The 16873-nt window shown below is 43.4% G+C and overlaps 1 protein-coding gene across 2 annotated transcripts in view; it reads right to left on the bottom strand.

Annotated features, from left to right (window-relative positions):
* Positions 1 to 16873, bottom strand: part of WASF2 (WASP family member 2) — an 84809-nt gene that overhangs the window by 17862 nt on the left and 50074 nt on the right. For both annotated transcript variants that reach the window (XM_003828070.6, XM_034959185.3), the window contains exon 2: positions 6634 to 6806. In XM_003828070.6, the coding sequence (XP_003828118.1) occupies positions 6634 to 6763 (130 nt within the window). In that variant the 5' untranslated portion in view covers positions 6764 to 6806. The remainder of the gene's footprint in view (positions 1 to 6633; positions 6807 to 16873) is intronic.

Below are 16873 nucleotides of genomic sequence, written 5' to 3'. Positions count from 1 at the left end.
TGTGGCACAGTGGTTTTCAAGAAAAAACCTTACACAGAACCTCAACATATAAAACTGGTAACAATAAGATCTCTGTTTTAAGAGGAAGTGAGGTGGTGTGAAGGCTTCCCCACTATCTCATCACCTCAGGCCCGAGGCAGACTTAGAACCATACTGAGACATGGAAGGAGCAGTTGACTTCAAACCAGAAAATCTGGGCTGGGCACAGTGGCTCATGCCTGTAATCCCAGCACTTTGGGAGGCTGAGGTGGGCGGATCACGAGGTCAGGAGATCAAGACCATCCTGGCTAACACGGTGAAACTCCATCTCTACTAAAAATACAAAAAATTAGCCGGGCGTGTTGGTGGGCGCCTGTAGTCCCAGCTACTCAGGAGGCTGAGGCAGGAGAATTGCATGAACCCAGGAGGCGGAGCTTGCAGTGAGCCGAGATTGTGCCACTGCACTCCAGCCTGGGTGACAGAGCAAGACTCCGTCTCAAAAAAAAAAAAAAAGAAAATTTGAATCAGTCTCAGCTCTTTCTATTTATACTCGTGTACTCATCAGCAAGTCACAATCTCCCAGCCTTAGTTTCCTCATCTGTAAAGTGGGGATAATATCTACCACATCAAGTTACCATAAGGATTAAGTGAGCTAAAAATGTGAGTTGTTACAATGAGATTCTTCCTTATACTCCTCAACCACATTACATGACTTAAGAGTGTAAATACCTAAGGCCAGACACGGTGGCTCATGCCTATAATCCCAATGCTTTGGGAGGCCGAGGCGGGTGGATCACTGAAGGCCAGGAGTTTGAGATCAGCCTGGCCAACATGGTGAAACCCTGTCTCTACTAAAAATATAAAATTTAACCAGGCATGGTGGCACATCATCTTGTAATCCCAGCTACTCAGGAGGCTGATACATGAGAATCGCTTGAGCCCAAGAGGCAAAGGTTGCAGTGAGCCAAGATCATACCACTTCACTTCAGCCTGGGCAACGGAGTGAGACTCCATCTCAAAAAAAAAAAAAAAAAAAAAAGGTGTTAATTCTAAATACCCTAAGTTTTTGATTTTCAAAAATTTTTTTTTTATTTTTTAGACAGAGACTTGCTCTGTTGCCCAGGCTGGAATGCAATGGCTCAATCTCAGCTCACTGCAACCTCTGCCTCCTGGATTCAAGAGATTCTCCTGCCTCAGCCTCCCAAGTAGAAATACAGGCGCAGGCCCAGCTAATTTTTGTATTTTTAACAGAGAAGGGGTTTCACCATGTTGGCCAGGCTGGTCTCGAACTCCCAACCTCAAGTGATCCGCCTTGGCCTCCTCAAGTGCTGGGATTACAGGCGTGAGCCACTGTGCCCAGCCTAAATGCCCTAAGTTTTAAGCTTAGAGGAAAATTTTAAATATAATTCCAATCAGTAATTTGATAGTATCTATTCTTCAAGTGCTAAAAATTACTCCAACTTCTGAAAACAGAAGTGTGATACTGAACTAGGAAAAACCAAAGTGTCTTGTTCAGAGTTAAATTTCACTCACTCAGATTACCAAGACAGACCCAATATCCATCATTATCCAACATTCATACAGATATCACATTTTGCAAAAGATTCTAGGAAGCAGTCTTCAATTTTGTTTTTTCCTTAGCAGAACACTTCAAATGAAATGTTACGTGGAAGTAGAACAGGTAAAACTGATGTTTAAAAATGTGAAGCTGCTCTTATTGAAGTCTGAGTGGGAGTCTTGGAGCTCCCCAATGGCATGCCCCACCCCCTCACCCACATTGCAGTCAGTTAGAAACCCAATATCTAGCTTGATTTTTTAATGACCCAAGTGGGGGTTCCATTCTCCCAAGTGGCCACAATACTGATACAAAGTGCTGGCTGGCTGTGCCTGTATTTCCTAAGATACAGCAACCGAATATGGGAAATGCCAATCTCACTATTCTGAGAAAAAATAAGAATTCTGGATGTGCTGTCACAGAGCCATCTATGGCTGTGGAATTTTTAGTTTTATGCTTTATCCATTCCATAATCAGACTTTCACTACTAAATTGAGAAGTTCCACCCAGGTACAATGCACATGAGGCCAAGGTCATGAGCCTGAAGCACATATGAACCCTTCCCTGCACTCCTCTCAGCTAGATGAAATCCCAGTCATCTTTCAAGGTCCCATTCAAATGTAACCTCTTCTGTGAAGTCTTCCTTGACCCCGCCTATCCCTACCTGTGCCCCCACTACCCACAGAAAGTATTCTTTCCATTCCTACATTCTTTGTGCATCAATAGCACGGAATAGTGGGAAATATATAGGCGTGAATTATTCGACATTTACTGAGTTTCTACTGGGTGACAGGTACTATACAAGGTAGACACTGGGGTTCAAGAACAAACAACACATGATTTCTACCTTCAACAATTTTTTTTTTTTGGTTGCCCAGGCTGGAGTGCAGCAGTGCTATCTCAGCTCACTGGAGCCTTCACCTTCTGGGCTCAAGTGATCCTCCTACCCCAGCCTTGCACCTCAGCCTTCCAAATAGCTGGAAGTACAGGCACACGCCACCACACCCAGCTAATTTCGTTTATATTTTGTAGAGACAGGGTCTCACTATGCTGCCCAAGCTGTCTCAAATTCCAGGGCCCAAGCAATCCTCCCGCCTCCACCTCCCAGAGTGCTAGGATTACAATTGTGCCCAGCCAATAATTTTTAATTGAGACATAGGTGATTTGTGATACAATGTGATAGGATAATATAGGCATGTAACGGGAGCTCAGAGGAACAGTCTTAGCCCAACCTGGAAGAGAAGATTCCTGAGCTGGGCCTTGAAGGATCAGCTACAGGCAGCCAGACAGACAAAGATGGCAAGGGCTGTTCAGCCAGTGGGGATAGCAAGAGCACTGTATGGACATATGAGAGAGCATGGTCTGTCTCAGGAGAATTACTAGTAGCTGATAATTCATTCTTTTTTGCTTTCCTTTTTCATTTTATTTATTTATTTGAGACAAGGTCTCGCCCTGTTGGCCAGTGCTGGAGTGGCATGATCATGGCTCACTGCAGCCTTGAACTCCCAGGCTCAAGCGATCCTCCAACCTTATCCTCCCAACCAGCTAGGACTACAGGTGTACAGCACCACACCTGGATAATTTTTTAATTTTTGTAGCGATAGGGTCTCAGTATATTGCCAGGACTGGTCTCGAACTCCTGAGCATAAGCAATACTTGTGTCTCAGCCTCCTAGAGTACTGGGATTACAGGTGTGAGCCACTATGCCAAGCCCCCTTTTTCCATTTTAAAAGACTGTAAAATGAAGGCTGGGCGTGGTGGATCACGCCTGTAATCCCAGCACTTTGGGAGGCCGAGGCGGTTGGATCACCTGAGGTCAGGAGTTTGAGACCAGCCTGGCCAACAAGATGAAACCCCGTCTCTACTAAAATTACAAAAAATTGGCCAGGCGCAGTGGCTCACGCTTGTAATCCCGGCACTCTGGGAGGCCCAGGTGGGCGGATCACGAGGTCAGGAGATTAAGACCATCCTGGCTAACACGGTGAAATCCTGTCTCTTCTAAAAATACAAAAAAATTAGCCAGGCATGGTGGCGGGCGCCTGTAGTCCCAGCTACCTGGGAGGCTGAGGCAGGAGAATGGCGTGAACCTGTGAGGCAGAGCTTGCAGTGAGCCGAGGTGGCGCCACTGCACTCCAGCCTGGGCAACAGAGTGAGACTCCGTCTCAAAAAAAAAAAAAAAAAAAAAAAATTAGCTGGGTGTGGTGGCACATGCCTGTAGTCCCAGCTACTCGGGAGGCTCAGGCAGGAGAATCACTTGAACCCAGAGGCGAAGGCTGCAGGGAGGGACCCGAGATCTCGCCATTGCACTCCAGCCTAGGCAACAAGAGCAAAACTCTGTCTCAAAAACACAAAAATTAAAAAAAAAATTGTAAAATGGAAGACAGACTGTAGAAAATGAGGCTAGAAAGGAAGGCAGGTCTTGCAGGGTCCTGAATGCTAGGCCAAGGAACTTAAATAATTCCACAGTGAGGAAGAGGGGAGAGAAATAGTTGCGATGTGTACTCTGACTATAAAAACACTTGTTACATTACAAAAGTTAACACAGAACTTTCAAAGCTTCAGAAATTCAGAATCATAAAAAGTAAAAAGTGAGATTTGATTTTTAGGCAGATCACTCTGGCAGGGATATAGGAACAGATTTAAGGGGGTTGGATCAGAGAAAGAAGGTAGAGGGAGGCTTGGGTAATAGTTTAGGTGAAAGTCAATGAAGTCTAAACCAGGGCAATATTGGCAGAGACAGCGAGTAAGGGACAGAGCTGAGAAATCTGTAGGAAGTCTGAGTTTAAACAGTGACTTTGCCTCTTACTGGCTGTATCTCTTTAGGCAAGTTAACTTAATTTTTTTTTTTTTTTTTTTTTTTGAGATGAAGTCTCGCTCTGTCGCCCATGCTGGAGTGCAGTGGCACAATCTCAGCTTACTACAACCTCCGCCTCCCGGGTTCAAGCGATTCTCGTGCCTTAGCCTCCCGAGTAGCTGGGATTACAGGTGTGTGCCACCATACCTAGCTAATTTTTGTATTTTTTGTAGAGACGGGTTTCACCATGTTGGCCAGGCTGGTCTAGAACTCCTGACCTCAAGTGATCCACACCCTTCAGCCTCCCAAAGTGCTGGGATTACAGGCATGAGCCACTGTGCCTGGCCAAGTTACCTTATTTTTCTGAGCCTTATTTTCTTTATCTGAAAAATGGGAATACCACCACCTAATCTCATAGGATTACTGAGAAGATTAAATGAGATAATCTATGTCAAGATCTTATCCAAACCTGGCATAAAGTAGGCAATCAACAAATGTGGGTTCCCTTCTCACTCTCTCCCCATTCTCTCCTCTTAGGAATTATTTATTTCTGCCTCGCCTTGTAGATTATGAGCTCCTGGAGGGCAGAGACAATTTCTTATTATTGCCTCTTATTCTTATTCTTATTATTATTGAGTATCCCCTCAGCAGCTGGTACATAAAATATGTTCAACACAAGTTTATTGGATGAATAAAGGATCAGTTAGCCCCCACAATGTAAGAAAATCTTGTTTCCTTGGGCATAAGGTGACTTTGGCCCTCAGATCAGCTTCCCCAAGATAGGAGTGGTCTGATCACAAGTGGGAGTGTGAGCAATGGCATCCATCAACACCACCCTGGAAAAATAGCTGAGAGAGAGCGTAACTTCAGTAAGTGGAAATAAGAAGCATCATTAGCTAGATGTTCTTTGTCCTATGAAGAAGGAACCAGTGTGTGATTGATTGACTTCCACCCATTTGGCCTTCTCAGAGAGAGACAGAGAGAGGCAGAAATTATGCCTTTAAAAAGCAGTGAGGTCTCTGCAGCCTTGATGTGCTTCCTTGTCAGCTGCACTGCTGTTGTGCTACTGTCAGTGTTCCTTTGTGTAAGACAGGCACTGGCAGGGTTTCATTTCTTCATGATGCCCCATCTAGGTTTCTCTAAGCCCTGGATCAACTGAGATGATCCCTGAGGTAGGTGAAGGCTTAGGAATCTCAGACTCCATACATCATCTGGTCATAGAGTTCTGTCTCCTCAGCCTCCTATTTTAAAGGCTGGGCCTATTGCTATATGGGAGAATGCAGGCTTTCTTGATATTACACTGCCTTCACTAAGGGCAGTGATGCGATAGGAGGGGTGAGTATCTGAAATAATTCACACCAAGATGCCTTTGCTAAGGAAGATCACTAAAATGGCATTTTGACGGAGGTTCTTATGGGAGCTGGAGTGGCACTAGATAAATGCAGAGCCAATCCAAGCATCTGCCCTTCCCATATCTCAGCTTCAAGCAAACAAAGTCAACTTGATTCAGAATGAAATCCAAACCACATGCATGTACCCCACCCAAGGCAGTCTCATTCATTCTTGCCAATTAAAAAAATATATATAGTTGAGCTGGCTTTCCTTCAGCTCCAAAACAGTCTGGGCTAACCCCCATCTTCCTCCTAAGGAAGAATGGCTCCAGCTACTATTTGTGTCACTGTATGTTCACACAGCTTGCAAAACTCCCAATACCCCAGAGACTGCAGAAGTAATCTGTACCCTGAACTTGGACCTGGGGGCTTGCAGCACAATTAAGTGTGTACCAGGGTGGACAAGTCAGTCAGAATCTCTCCAAAGGCATGTTTGCTTTACTCCTCTTTGGGAAGAAAAGGGGTGGGGGTGTTGGGTAGATAAAGACTATTGGCACATTTGAGGCTTCAACAAAGTCAGGCTACATCGAACAGCTCGTGTAATTACAGGCACATTCCCCAACCCAAGATACTGCTCTGTGAACCTCCCACTTTACACACACAGAATTCTGCTCTGTCATTCCGTCTGCAGTTTTTGCTGCAGCCCTTCCTGCCACCCTTCCCACAGATTTCTGTTGAAGCAGGTGGAGGGGGAGGGAGGAGGGAACCTAGAGGGTGGTGGTAGATAAAGAAGGTTGAAGAGAAGAAGCTACACCAAAAGGGAGCCTCTCTTTGGGGAGGAGAGGGAGGATACATTTTCGCATTACCTAGGGAAGGCAGATGGGGGAGAAATAGGAACGCGGGAGGAGAAGGAAACTAAATAAAGAGCACCAACGACCCCTGAGGGCAAAGCACAGGCTCTCCGAGGCACTCACTCAGGCTGCCCAGCTGTCGGATGACATTTGCCAGGGTGATGTTGGTCACGCATTCCAGCTCGCTTCTAACGCTAGGCAACGTCTGACGGCACAGGTGCCTTGGCTCGATGTTCCTCGTTACTAACGGCATGGTGGACCTGCTTCAGGCAATGTTCTGAATGGTGAAAAACAACCTAAAAAAGAAATAACAGGAAAGTATTACTCAACCACAAATTCCAGGCACACTAGGGCTGTGTGAATCTTTTTTTTTTTTTTTTGGTCTTACCCTGATCTAAAACAGCTTTAAAAAAAACTTCATTCTCCCTATCTTTTTTTTTCTTTCATTTTTAAGTCCTCTCTCCCTTGCCCTTTTTAAGGTTTGCTATTAGAAGATCTGCTATGTAAGTTTAGAAATTCTGGACTGGTGACTGCTGCCTGAGGTACATAGGCAGCACAGAAACATTAAAGTGCCAACTACTGCTCCAACCAACAAGAGTCTCCAGAGGCAAGGAGGCATGGTTAGAAAACAGCCCATTCAGCAGACACTGGACGGTACAGATCCTATCCCTGGGGTGTTCATAACCAGGACAGATCAGATTCTAGGCCACCAATTATAAAGATCAAAAAAGAACACTGTCACCTGATAGTCTCCACAATGAAATCAAGCTGCCAATAGTGATTGATATACATCAGGATATAACTTTTCCAGTCCTTCCTTGGTAAATGGCTGTTAATGTATAGCTAACCACTAGGCCGGGCATGGTGGCTCACGCCTGTAATCCCAGCACTTTGGGAGGCTGAGGCAGGTGGATCACCTAAGGCCAGGAGTTCGAGAGCAGCCTGGCCAAGATGGTGAAACCCTGTCTTTACTAAAAATACAAAAAATTGGCCAGGCGTGTCGCGGGTGCCTGTAATCCCAGTTACTGAGGAGGCTGAGGCAGGAAAATTGCTTGAACCCGGAAAGCAGAGGTTGCAGTGAGCTGAGATTGCGCCATTGCACTCCAGCCTGGGTGACAAGAGCAAGACTCCGTCTCAAAAAAAAAAAAAAAAAAAGTATAGCTAACTACTAATGCCAGTATCTCTTAAGTTTAGTTTGTAAATTGACTGAACGAGAGGATATAAAGTAAAAATTTTACACATTCAATATGTCAAACATGATGCTGAGTAAACTGTGCTGTAAGATTCCCTGGTGCTTTCTCTTCTACCCAACAGCTCCCTTTCTTGCTCCCATCCGGTTCAACACACCTGGGCCAAAAGGCTCTAGAGACAGCAGGAAATGTCTGGAGCAGATCCGGAAACCTTCCAGTTACTGTTTCTTATCCGGTGGGCTGAGCCCCTTTCCCTAGGAAATCCCCCAGCACTTCAGGTTCATGCTGAGCTATTGTTTTAGATTTAGATTACCGAATTCCTAGTTTTACAAGGATAGGAGAGGGTTTTAATTTCCACAAAATGGATATGACTACAGTCAAGGCACAATGGACTGATCCTCTTTCCACATCTTATAAAACTAAAGAAATCTAAAACAGCCTAATGGTTTTCATGCTAGGGAAAATGACAAATTCACTTCACATGAAAAGGTAAAGCATAAAGTTAACATACCTAAGTCCTCAAGTTTTTTTTCTTATTTTTTATTCTTTTTTGAGACAGGGTCTCGCTCTGTCACCCAGGCTGGAGTGCAGTGGCACGATCTCAGCTCACTGCAACCTCCACCTACTGGGCTCAAGCGATCCTCCTGCCTCAGCCTCCCAAGTAGTTAGGATTACAGGCATGCACCACCACGCCCAGCTAATTTTTGTATTTTTTTGTAGAGATGAGGTTTTGCCATGTAGCCCAGACTTGTCTTGAACTCCTGAGCTCAGCCTCCCAAAGTGCTGGGACTATAAGCATGAGCCACCACGCCCAGCCTTTTTGTTTTTTTGAGACGGGGTCTCACTCTGTCATCCAGTATGGAGTGCAATGGTGCGATCACAGCTCACTACATTCTTGACCGCCTTGCTCAAATGATCCTCCCACCTTAGCTTTCCGAATAGCTGGGCCAAGTCCCCAATATTATAAACTCCTCTTTATATATTTAAAAAAGCAAAACAAGGGTTTATTTACATCAAATCTTAAAACACCAGCTCATCACCAAAAAGTTGACTGTGAATACAAAATGCTTAAACCAAACTAAATATTACAAACATATTGTATGACCAAAAGAGAAAAAAAATCTTTCAGGCTCAAAGGGAGAGTAGAACCCTTTGGAACAGACTGCTCCTTGTTATGGACATTCTGATCTGCTACAAGTAAAAATAAAACAGGAAGCCAGCAGCTTGGGGAACAAGATTTCCTGTCACCAACAGCAACAGCCCAAGAACCAAGAGAATCAGCTGTTTGCTTATAACTTTGAACCTCCCTTTAATAGTCACTGTGTGGCAGCTGTGCCTATCTTTGGGGTGCAGAGGTGTTTCCTGAATACTTGTCTACTGTCTAAGGAAATGATTTCCATTCCACTTCTCTGCTGAATTCCCCCTTTGACCCCATGGGTTTTCTAGTCCAAACCCTGGACTTTCCCATTTAACTCTTTCCCTCTTTTATTTAATGTAAAGGGTATCAGGTACTAAGAGGCAATCTTCAGTAACACATGGTAAAGAGAGTTTAGAACAGGAAAGGTGGGAGGAGGTTACATATGAAAGAACCTTGCAGGGCTCTGAACACCATCCTCTAGGTGTCCTTAGATTCCCAAATTTCAAACTTTCAAGATCAACCAGAAATTTGGTGTACAGCCAGGAATGACTGGAAACAGCCACTGTGGCTCTTCCACTGGTAATCATTTGAGTACTCATTCCAGCTTCTCAGAGGAGCTAAAAGAACCAGACCATCTTGAAATGCTGTGCTGAATGTGACCAATGACAGGGCATTCTGGACTTTCCCTCTGGATACCTAATGGAAACTAGATTCCAGATGGCTACATAAATTTCAGATTGAGGGTGGGGGGCAAATTCTAACACCTTGGTACTTTAGCATTTATGGTTTTCTAAGTGCCTTGGATAAGCAGAACAAACAACTAACTGTATGTCATCTGTTTGGGGTTTACCTGGAACCAAGTTTTCTAAAGCAAATGGCTTATTGTCAAAAAGGCCAGTTACCACAACCAGCAGGAGGGTACTCGAGAAATAAGAATATGTCAATATCTATTAGGACAAAACAATTAGAAAAGTTTATCTGTTATCGTTTAAAGTGATTTGTTTCAAAGCCACCAAAGAGAGACAAAATTCCTTGTATGTGAAATGACATGCACCATTGCTCATTTTTCTTTTGGATAATCAAGGATTGGTTTGTACAAGAAGCATGGAGTTATGCATGATCTGAACCACAACAGTAACTTGACCAAGAAGAAAAAAATCTTACATTCAGGTGAAAATAAACTTAGAATTGGGCAAAAAGATTTCTAGGCTCTCTCTCTCACACTTCAAGTTATAGAAAATGTATCGGCTCTATGGAGTCGACACATTCTTAGGTTAGCACCCTGACTAGTACACCTTACTGTGTGATCTTGGGGGCAATTTTCCTAGAGACATTAAATAATATATATAAAATAAAAGACCCACTACAGGGCTTTTAAAAAAAGGCAGTTATAGGCCGGGTGCGGTGGCTCACGCCTGTAATTCCAGCACTTTGGGAGGCTGAGGCGGGCGGATCACGAGGTCAGGAGATCGAGACCATCCTGGCTAACATGGTGAAACCCCGTCTCTACTAAAAACACAAAAAATTAGCTGGGCGCGGTGGCAGGCGCCTGTAGTCCCAGCTACTCGGGAGGCTGAGGCAGGAGAATGGTGTGAACCTGGGAGGTGGAGCTTGCAGTGAGCCAAGATCGCGCCACTGCACTCCAGCCTGGGCGACAGAGCGAAACTCCGTCTCAAAAAAAAAAAAAAAGAGGCAGTTATTTGTGGTTCCACAGACCCTAGGCAAATCCTCCTGTAGAATAAATCCTATTCACTGATAAATATTTTATCTTATGATTTAAGAGACAAGGTCTCACTCTGTCACCCAGGCCTCACTCTGTTGCCCAGGTTGGAGTGCAGTGGCATGATCATAGCTCACTGCAACCTCAAACACCTGAGCTCAAGTGATGCTCCCACCTCAGCCTCACAAGTAGCCAGGACTACAGGCACATGCCACCATGCCTGGCTAATTTATTATTTTTTATAGAGATGGGGCCTTGCTATGCTGTCCAGGCTGGTCTCTAACTTTTAGCTTCAAGCAATCTTCCCACCTTGGCCTCCCAAAGTGCTGGGATTACAGGTGTGAGCCACCATACCCGGGCCCCTCATTGATAAATATTTAAAAATACTTTTAACCATAGACATATTATATGGTGGAATGCAATATTTACATTAAAAATTTAAAGACAAAACTCTAGCCTTCAAAGGAATTTGGCAGGTTTTTCCTGGAGGCTGCTTCCAGCTGTGATCCTGGACCTCCTGAAGAACATATACTATCTCTTTCTTCCAGTCTTTCATAACTGGATTCCTCATCTGAACCACAGAACAAAAAGGATGATTAGAGTGAGTTTTCTCAATTCCCCTCAAGACTGTACATAACTAGCACCATTCTACGCGTACTGGAGAAAAGTTAATATATTACATATAATGAATGCCTAATGACATTAAGATTTAATTCTTTCATGGAACTCCAGTTGAGAAAGGCTCCTCTATCATCAGTAGCACCTTACTGGTATAGTGCACTGGATGTTGGGGAACCACTGAATTAAGGAAGGACAACAGGGTCACATTTGCATTTTAGACAAATCATTCTGCATAAGCACAGGAGTTATATTTGGGCAGGAGAGGGCTGGAAGTAAGAAGACCAATTGGGAAATTCTTCACAGGCTGAGAAGGAGAAAGTAGAAATGTAAAGGCCCACCCTACCACAGCTAGCAAATATGAACTGAGAAACTAGACAGGTGGCAGTTGCAGGGGTGAGTCCAGCCCCTCAGCCCCACTGGCTGCTCTCTTTAGTTTTATACAGTTATACTCACAAAGTGATAAAATGTATGTTTATCAAAAGCGTCAGAAAAGAGCTGAATGCTAGTGCCAATGAAGGAAAACGAAGACAAAGTGAAGAAAACCAGTGAAGTGGTGGTTCTTGGTCAAAAAAGGAAATTCTGGATACATGAAAGAGTGGAATGCCCTATCTTTATGGTATCTGTGAAGGTCTTTTTCAGACATCTTTTACTTTGATTAGGGAAATTATATACTATAGTGATATCTGCTAATTTGGGGATTTGAGAAGGTCTTACCTTGGGAGATGTTAAATAGGAGAGGAATTAAATTAGAACTGCTGAGAATATAAAAGTTACAGGGAAGTAGATTTCAATTTATCTAGGTCATTTTAATTAGAATTGTCCGATAGTAGAATGGCTTATCTTTAGATAAGGTTATGAGTTCTCCAGCCCTGTGCTCTGGATGACCAGCTATCAGGCACGTTGGGGGAGAAATTTCTAGCATTTATGAAGGTGTTGGAAAGTCAGACTAGATGACCTCTACAATGCCTTCTAAATCAAAGATGTTATAATTTTTATTCTGGGCTTTGTGTCCTCATCTACAAAATAAACGGACTAAGCTAAACATCTTTTAGAAGCTTCCCAGCTCTAAAATTTCTAGATGTGCTTCTACCCAAGCTGCCATGATCTCCTCACTCAGCCAACATCCACTTGCATTCTGAACACACAATCAGAGGCACATTTAGGGACCGTAGAGAGGGGCAGATTATAGCCATGAATCATGCCCCTTCTCCAGGTCTACATCTGTCTAATTACTAGGACCTGGGAGATCTAGAATGGCCCAAAGGAAGTTCCAGACAGAGCCCTGAGGTTATTTATACCCAAGAGGCTCCTGGACTGATCAAGGAGTTAGCTACCCAAAAAATTTCAAAGAAAAACTGTATTTTGGACCAGCTCCAGACGTCCAGGCCAGATTCAGCAGTAACCCCATCTTCATCTGTAGCAAGTTTCAGCCTAAGGGACTTGAGAATGAGTCTGAAAACAAATAAAAGACTGCCAGAACTTCCTAGCCATGGCCTGGCAGTACCAGTCTGGACTGTTAGTGCCATGATGGCATTCGTGCTTTGAAATGGAAACTGGATGAGGCCCTTTAAGGTCCCCTCAAACAGTGAGATTCTTCAAGTCTGTATACTTGAAGTTATCATGCAATTTTTTTTTTTTAGACGGAGTTTTGCTCTTGTTGCCCAGGCTGGAGTACAATGGCACAATCTCGGCTCACCACAACCTCCGCCTCCCAGGTTCAAGCAATTCTCCTGCCTCAGCCTTCCCAAGTAGCTGGGATTACAGGCATACAGCACCATGCCCACTAATTTTTGTATTTTTAGTAGAGATGGGGTTTCTCCATGTTGGTCAGGCTGGTCTTGAACTCCTGACCTAAGTGATCCGCCCACCTTGGCCTCCCAAAGTGTTGGGATTACGGGCGTGAGCCACCATGCCCAGCCTATCATGGAATACTTTTGTATATCACATTTGGTCAGTATAAAGTTAAAAAGAGACTCTGGGGCCAGGCACAGTAGCTCACACCTGTAATCCCAACACTTTGGGAGCTGAGACCGGAAGATTGCTTGAGCTCAGGAGTTCAAGACCAGCTTGGGCAAAAAAGCAAGACCCTGTCTCTGCAAAAAATTTTAAAAATTAGCTGGGTGTGTGGTGCTACATGCCTATAGTCTCAGCTACTTGGGAAGCTGAGGTGGGAGGATCACTTGAATCCAGAAGGTTGAGGCTGCAGTGTGTATGATTGTGCCACTGCACTCCAGTCTAGGCAACAGAGACTCTGATACCCATCCTACTTTCTGAACTCTCATGACTGCTCCCAACAGCCTGGGGTGGGGTGGGGTGGGGTGGGATGGGGTGAGCTGGGGGTTGGAGGGTAGAAGAAAACACAAAGGGAGGGATATCTGTGAGAGAAGGGAGGATGCATTCATCTGTGCCCCACACTCTGAATTCCTGTTATTACCAGAAGACAGATGACTGCTCATTCTTCTGGCTATGTTTATTACTAGCTGTTCATGACAAATAAACAATGCTACATTTTGAGCCAAGGTCACTGATAACACCTGCAGATTTCTATGGTCACATCCAAAAAGCAAGCATATTTGAGCTATAGCAATAACCATCACAACAGAAATGCTTCTCAAGGCAGTTCCTCTTTGAAACATACCCCCAAAATGCTGATCAGCAGTAGCAGGGGACGGAACATGTGGGGATGTTGCATGTGTGGCAATTAGGACTTCTGCTTTCACTTCAGCGTTTCCCACTGTTCTATAGTTAACAGCACTTTGGATGGGGACATATGAGAAGAGGTTTACTCTTGAGTTTCCTCTTTCAAGAGATACATTTCTTTATGTTAAAGAACATGGCTGGGTGTAGTGGTTCACACCTGTAATCCTAATACTTTGGGAGGCAGCAGCAGGAGGACTGCTTGAGCTCAGGAATTCGAAACCAGCCTGGGCAACATAGCCAGACCTCATCTCTATTAAAAACAAAAAGATTAGCTGGGTGTAGTGGCATGCGGCTGTAGTCCCAGCTACTCAGGGGGCTCAGGCAGGAGGACTGAGGATTGCTTGAGCCTTGGAGGTTGCAGAGAGCTATGATCACACCAGCTGGAGTGGTTGCACTCCAGCCTGGGTGACAGAGCCAGACCCTGTCTCAAAAAGAAAGAAACAAAAAAGAAAAAGAATATGCATTTCACTAGGTTTGAGAATTTCAGTTGGAAAGTTGAATAGTCATTTGACTTCAAAATGACAGACAATACATGGTCTTACTGAAATTTAAGTCTGTATATTAAAATGTTTAAAGTATGAATTTACTGTTGCATATAGCAGTCCTCATTACCATGCAGCAACTACAAGGAAGAACACTTCATTATAAGCTTAGGCACCCACCCACTTCCTGTTGAAATACAGGGTGGGGCTAAACTAACAAATATAACCACACACTCTCTCCAAGCGCAAGGAATGACAAATCCGTTTAGGTCACTAAAACAATGTCCGAAGGAGCTAGTAGGACAGAAATGGAACTCCTGCGGTAGATACAGAAAGTATTTGACTGGGAAAACTGAGAAAAAGGGCTTACTTGTGATCTAAAAGAGATATTTCCAATTTCATAAAGGAATGACACACCAATTTTGTGCCTACATCCAATCAGTGTAGGGATACTTCTTGTCTTGATATGGCTTTAAGACAGTAGCTGAGGAAACAGAACTTCTAAACTCCAGTATCTTACTCCTTGAGCATAAGGTACATCTATGAAGGACCATTCATTCACACCTGGTAATTCCATAACTTTTTATTATCTTTTGGGGGCAATAGCACCTTTTGTTCTTACCTTTTTACACTTAAGGGTCTAATCATAGTTTCGTTCTTAAAACTAAAATTGGGGGAATCTCTTTAACCTTCAAAATTGGTTTCTTCTAGTATCAACTTTTTCATAGAAAACTGTCTTTTAAATGGCCAAAATTAGACTCTCTTTTTAGCAGGATCCATCTGGTTGTCCAAAAGAAAATACATTTAAACTGTGAGTTGGAAACCTGGATTCTAGCTTTCAGTCTAATGATGACAGGCAATCGGGGATAAAATTTCAATTCATCCCTCTAGTCCAGCTGTAAACTACACTAAAAAATGCTTGAAAGATGCTATATGAAACAGAGATTTTGTATGCAAAGTATTCTGAGCTCTGAGGAAAAGATTTACCCGCATAAAGTATTTCTTGTATCTCCATCTTGGCCCAATTCCTTGTTATGGATCCACTTAAATTACACAGGATCTACAATGTGGTCACTGATGACTTTCAGTTACAGACAAAGTTCATTTTACTTTCCCAATCTAATGCCAATTTCTAGTAAAACCCATATCACCAAAATTGTATGGTTTGAAATACTTCAAACTACCCATCTAAATGGGCTTTTACTTTGATTGGATAAATATAGATTATGAATAATTGTACTTATAAATGGAGAAATCTTACCCTTTACTCCTAATAAGGTATCAGATTTCTTTCAGCTATTGTCATCAACTGAACATTAAATTTACACAGGAGTTTAACATGAAAAACAACTAAGCTGTTCTGAAAAAACAACAACCACACACAAAACAAAAAAAGTATCAAACCTCAACAAATCAGTTCAAATCATTCACTAGATTACTAGAAATATGTCAATAACTCACACAAGCCCCAATAAAATACCCTTCATATTTAAACGATTCTTTTTAAATTTATAGCCAATGACAGAAGAGAGTGCTCTCCAGTTGATGGTACCCAGAAATTTGAGATAAGAGGACAGATACAAAATGCATTCCTCTCCAAGTACCTGGGAGGAAGCCAAACCTGGGCATGTATTCTCCCAGACAAACAGCCAAAAGTCCAATACACAGCTTGGTTTTATGGAAGGGTCTAACCCCATTTTACTATCATACTATGCGATGGAGAAGATGGGGCTAGACTGCAACCTTTCTTTCTTGGCTCTTGCAAGCAGCACTGAGTACTGTACTAGGTTAAACTTCCTTTGGTCAAGGTATTAGAGTACCCACTGGTGGATTAGCTACAGTGGCAGGTTTGAAAATAGAAGAGGAAGGAGATAATAAGAGCTGAACTGCACATCAGGCACTAAGTCTCAATTCATCTGGCTAGCTGTGTAACCATTTGTTTTAATTGTTATGATGCCTTACTTCTTATTTCAAGCTTCTCTTTGCAGTAACTGCACCCTCTCTGGGATGGAAAGACCAAGAAAGAAACCAACTTTACACAACTGAGAAAGGCCAGGGAAAAGATGATTGCAGAGCAACAACAAAAAGAAAATTCAGCAAAATGTTCTGTTGACACTTCAGGGCAATACACAAACACACTGTGTGGTCATGGAGCAGGTGGGCGGAAGCAGCAGTCCTGAGATGTGACTATTAATACACCAACTTAAGTGAGGAGAGAGACCTAGCAATCACAACTACATGTGAGATAAGGAGTGGAATTATGGAGCAAATTGCCATGCAATTCCATATGAACTACTCCATAGCCAGCTGTAACAAGAATTCATTCCTGAAAAAGTGTCACACACACATCTGTCACTAATGGCCAAGCCACCAGCAACTGACTAAGAGTCAGCAGCAAAGGGCAGCTGTACATCCACTTCCTCTCACAACGTTTAGTCAGCACTCAAAGCATGAGACTTACAAGCTAAAGTCCTTGAGCAGAGGGAAAAATAAGTATCTGTTCTTTCCTTTC

The sequence above is a fragment of the Pan paniscus genome, chromosome 1 (assembly GCF_029289425.2).
Source record: "Pan paniscus chromosome 1, NHGRI_mPanPan1-v2.0_pri, whole genome shotgun sequence".
In the NCBI taxonomy this organism is placed as follows: domain Eukaryota; kingdom Metazoa; phylum Chordata; class Mammalia; order Primates; family Hominidae; genus Pan; species Pan paniscus.
This window is presented reverse-complemented; position numbering and strand designations above follow the sequence as displayed.